Source organism: Asparagus officinalis, chromosome 4, assembly GCF_001876935.1.
Source record: "Asparagus officinalis chromosome 4, Aspof.V1, whole genome shotgun sequence".
NCBI lineage: Eukaryota > Viridiplantae > Streptophyta > Magnoliopsida > Asparagales > Asparagaceae > Asparagus > Asparagus officinalis.
Window position 1 is genome coordinate 142,298,921 of NC_033797.1, and position 5,346 is coordinate 142,304,266.

A 5,346-nucleotide genomic window follows, 5' to 3' on the forward strand; every position below is an offset into this window, starting at 1 on the left:
AAAAAACCAAACGCCGAGGTCACACCTGTGTTCCAAATTCAACATGCAACGGTGAAACCCGCATCTCAAGTTCAAAATGCAGGGTCCACCCCCACATTCCAGAAGCAGGATTATGGCGCATACCTTCACACAGGTCCTGCATGGAAAATCCCTTCAACCAAGCTGCCTTCGAAGCGAGTGCAGAGAACAACTCCTTTGTGACAAGGAATCAACAGCTCCAAGATCAGAGTTGAGATCCAAAGTATTCCGAAAATTCGTCCCAGTCAACCGCGAACTTTCGAAAACTTTGGAGGGGGTTCTGTAGGCTGTCTAAAAATCACAATAGATAGTTGATCCCCCATCAAACACCGATGATGGAAGTTATAATCTGAAGACTTCCAGAAGGCTACAATTCGAAGATTTTCACATGTCAAAGAGTTAAAGCAAAGATTACAAAACGACAGTCTTTAGCAATACTCTGACAGAAAGGATTACAAATCGACGATCTCTTCAAACCAAGACGTGAATCTGACGACTCTCATATTTTTAAAGAGCCAAGACGAAGGTTACAAGGTGACGATCTTTGCAACGCTCTAGCAAAAGAGACTACAAATTGACGGTCTCTTCATATTAAAACGCATATATCTCTCAACCCGTAAGAAATTTGGCAAAATGGAGAAAGCGAACCGAAGCCTTTGGCTTAGCTCGGATGGATCCGCCTCGTCGAGATAGCCAATTTTCATATATAATTCGTCCAATTCCGACGTACGGTTTGAAAGTTATGACCTGTTCTTCATAGCAAATTATGTTCTGAAGTCCATCTGCAACAGAACATTGGACATAGCTCGAAGCTCGCCAAGCCCGCCTAAGGTTCGCCTCTGCATTACAGAGTCAAAACGCACAGGTGGAACCAGCGTTATAACCACAAAACGCAGAGGTTGTGGACTTAAAACACAGAGTTTAACTCTGCATCCAACAACAAAAACGCACAGCATAACTCTGCGTCCCAGATCCAGAGACGCACAGTTAATGTAGAGTTCAACTCTGCGTCCCAGATCCAGAGACGCACAGTTAATGTAGAGTTCAACTCTGCGTCCCAAGTCCAGAGACGCACAGTTAATGCAAAACCTAACTCTGCGTCCAACAACAAAAACGCACAGCCTAACTCTGCGTCCCAGATCCAGAGACGCACAGTTAATGTAGAGTTCAACTCTGCGTCCCAAGTCCAGAGACGCACAGTTAATGCAAAACCTAACTCTGCGTCCAACAACAAAAACGCACAGTTCATCTATGCACAGTGCGACCTGTGCGTTTTCAGCCTAAAACATCCCAACTCTGCGTCTCAGAGTTCATCACGCTGCGCGGCCTGTGCGTTCAGCCACCAAAATAGGCCCAACTCTGCGTTTTTAGTCTAAAAACGCAGAGTTCGGGCCCTGAACGCTATTTTTCAGCGTTTGACTCGTTCAAAGCACGCAACGAACAGTTCCAGGAACTGTTTTTCCCCCACAATTTGAGGGATTTTCGCCCCACGTAAGAGCGGATTAAGGGGGTAGTTACCACCCTTAATCCCCTATAAATACCAGAAACTCAATTGAGTTGAGGGATCGAATTTTTTCTCATCAACAAAGGGAGATTCGGTCAAAAGGCTGGCATATTTTGGATCTGGGACTTGGCAGCACCAGAGGAGATCTTTAGAGCATTTTCTGGAGCTCGGGAGATCTGCAACAAGAGCTTATTCAACCTTGGCTTATAACCGACTTTCGGTTCAAATCAACTCTTTTTCAAGAGTTCAAACTCGTCCAGAGTTATCAACTCGATCAGGGTTCAAAACTTGCTCTGCAAGTTCTTCTAAAACTCGTTCAGAGTTATCAACTCGTTAAGAGTTATTTTCAAACTTGCCACGCAAGTTCTCCACAGCGTTAAATCGTGAGGAGAAAATCACGTTCCAGTGAATCAAGACGTGCGGATCGTCAACGAGAAGCAAACTCGACGCGAGCATTCGAGGGAGGCATCTCATCGCCACCAAGAAGAACCCAGTTTTAAACAAAGGGGAGAATCTAATTCATTCTCCTCTCTTTTGTAATCGGAATCCAAATTGTAATTGATTTTGAGAGGAATACAAGTCAAATTTTTCTTTCATTGTCTTTTTACTGTAAATTTCTAACAAACAATAAGGAGAAAATTTAATAACTCCATAGGAGGAACCCCTTGTAAGGACCTCAATGGCCCAGGGACCTCTCAATAAACCCTTCTCAAGCTCACCGGCTGACTTGACCGTCGGAGGTACCACGGGGAAAATTAGCCCCGTACTCCTGCGATTCTTACATGTGCAGGTTATCACTCCACCCCGCGCTCTCAGAATCGGGCGTAGTGTCGGAGGAGGAGTCAGCCCCATCTCTTATCCTCCCAACCATCGTCACCAACGAAAGATCCTCTTCGACTGTGTGTTCACGGACATCAACAGAAGGTACAGTCAGTGCCCGCACTTCGCCGCCCAGCCGCTATCAAGCAATTAATGCGACGTCAGTTATTATGACCTTTTGAGCCAGAGCCTTCAAAACTTCTCGGACACGCCATTACTCCAGCAATCTCATCACTGTGCAAAGGCGACCCGGCCAATCAGCCACCGACGCATGTAAAGCAAGGTCTGAACCAATTATGCACGCACTTGACCAAAATTACTTATGTGCCCCCGTAAACCCTTTATAAATAATGGAGATTTCCATCAATCCAAGGTACTCAATTTTACACATAAAAAGTCAACAAGACTATATTCCACTTTTCTCTTCAGATTAACTAGAAACGTTCACCGACTAGAGCGTCGGAGGACACGCCAGAGAAAACAACCTCCAGTGCCTCTAACCTCTGTTGTTATCTCTGCTGCGATGAACGGCCCAAAGACCCAAGATGGGAGAATCAACCGTCAAATGCGATTAACTAAGAGAATCGGAGAACTAAGTTTAATCCTCCTGCTGCAGGTTGACCTCCGGCTCGTGGCGATCGGAATCGGGATCGTCGGACTCCCAAACGGCGATTTATTCTGAGGTAGCCGTCCACGTGTGGGGGCGACCGGGCGACCAAAACTATAGGCGAAAACTTGGGGGTAACGGACACCGGGTCTCCCAGCAAGTTACAGTTTTGGTGCCCGCATCGGGTTCAACCCGCTTTCAGAAGGACCCGAAACCCATCTTTCTCCCAAAACGATAAAACGAGCACCTTGCTCAACTCTAATAAAAAAAGCTCCATGAACTCGAGATCCGAATCAGATGCAGATAAAAATATTTCAGAAAGAGAACATCTCGATCCCGCTTGGATTCCGTCGACGCTCGTGGCCATAATTAAATCCCATATAATTTCTTCATCATCCAATCCCTCTCGTTCATCGTTTTCGTTTTCTTCTCCAAATTCGATCCCCTCTCTCTCTCTATTATAACAAACCCATCAATTATTCCTCTAATTATTGTTCTCCATCAGAGTTGCAGAGAGATTTTTTTCTTTTTTTTTCTTTTTTGACTATTATAAAGGCGTCTCCTTTCTGTTCCCAGTTCACCCACCTCCTTCCTCTGAGCTCAAAGATGCTTTCTTTACACTCTCTTCCACCATTCTCGCCCCCAATCCACAGACCCGCCCGCTTTCAGTCACCTGCACGCTTACCCAACTCAAACCCCGGCGAGCCTATCCAGCCCAGATCGGTAGAGCCCGAAGATGACCCCGTTGAGAACCCCGAAGGAAACGAAGACGAAGACGACGATGACAGAGATGACGACGATTCCGGCGAGCCCAAGGCGGTCGAAAGCTCGGCCTCGGGCTCCAAACCGCAGCTGGCTCTAGTTTTTGGCCTCTGGTACTTTCAAAACGTGATCTTCAACATCTACAACAAGAAGGCCCTCAACCTCTTCCCTTACCCGTGGCTGCTTGCTTCGTTCCAGCTCTTTGTTGGGTCTCTGTGGATGGCGTTTCTATGGATTGCCCGAATCCAGCCGTACCCGAGAGTCAACAAGAAGTTCTTCCTCGCCCTCCTAGTCCCTGCATTGTTCCACACGATCGGGCATATTTCGGCTTGCGTTTCATTCTCTAAAGTTGCGGTCTCATTTACCCACGTCATCAAAGCCTCTGAGCCCGTATTTTCGGTTATTTTCTCCGCGTTTTTTGGCCAACATTACCCAATTCATGTCTGGTTCTCAGTTCTCCCCATTGTGTTCGGGTGCTCCCTTGCTGTTATAACTGAGGTTACCTTCAATGCACAAGGGCTTTGGGGAGCTCTAATCAGCAATGTGGGTTTTGTTCTTCGGAACATTTACTCGAAGCAGAGCCTTTATAATTTCAAACACATCAATGGGTTGAATTTATACGGTTGGATATCAATAATGAGTCTTGTTTATTTGTTCCCCGTGGCCGTTCTCGTCGAAGGGAAGCAGTGGGTTGGGGGATTTCAGAGGGCGGTCGAGTTGTCAAGCAGTCCTTGGAGATTTTACAGCTGGGTTTTGTTGTCGGGGGTGTTTTATCATTTGTACAATCAGTCATCGTATCAGGCATTGGATAAGATTAGTCCTTTGACCTTTTCGGTGGGGAATACGATGAAGAGGGTGGTGGTGATTGTTGCGTCGTTGATTGTGTTTAGGAATCCGATAAGGCCGTTGAATGCTTTGGGATCAGCTATTGCGGTGTTCGGGACGTTCTTGTATTCGCAGGCGACAACAATGGGGAAGAACAAGAAGATAGAGAAGGCGAGCTAAGTGGTATTTTCTTACCTGCGTTGTCTTCAATTTGAGTTGCGTGTTTGAATAAGAGTAAACTATAAGAGAAAAGCTTCGTTTAGAGAAGAGGGAATGAGGGAGGAATTGAATGGAATACTTGAACAATTAGGATGTTCATTTGTTTGTCGTTAGTTGTTTATGTCTGTGTTAGCATAATTTATCAAATTGCACCGGAAGGAACAACAGAATTCGTGGTGTAGGATCTATTATCTTTGAAATATATAATGCTTTTTTTTAAAGTTTGTTTCTTGTATTTTGTTCAATTACTTGTTTTTATGTAATTTTTTATACTTCTAGTTCTTCATTACTTCTAATTCAGATTTTAATTTTTACCTTGTGATACGAACAAGACTACACCTACTGTTTGTAATAGTATACTTGTTGTTCGAAGTTCCTCCTCCAAATTGAAGAACAAAAAATTTGAATTCCGCAACCTAAATTCTGATACCTTTTAATTTCAGTACCAGAGGTGATCTATGCACCTTCATACAACAAAAAGTATGCGTCATCTGCAATTCGTTCGGAAGTTCATCAATTTGGGAACTTACTAGGGGACAAACTGTCAATGCCAACCGTGACAATAGTTTCACATATAACTCTTTTTTCTAGC

General features: G+C 44.8%; 1 protein-coding gene across 5 annotated transcripts in view; it reads left to right on the forward strand.

The window, feature by feature from the left end:
• The window catches only part of LOC109839613 (xylulose 5-phosphate/phosphate translocator, chloroplastic), a 5,487-nt gene continuing 3,358 nt past the window's right edge, over positions 3,218-5,346 (forward strand). For all 5 annotated transcript variants that reach the window (XM_020408105.1, XM_020408107.1, XM_020408106.1 and 2 more), the window contains exon 1: positions 3,218-4,718. In XM_020408105.1, the coding sequence (XP_020263694.1) occupies positions 3,555-4,715 (1,161 nt within the window). In that variant the 5' untranslated portion in view covers positions 3,218-3,554 and the 3' untranslated portion in view covers positions 4,716-4,718. The remainder of the gene's footprint in view (positions 4,719-5,346) is intronic.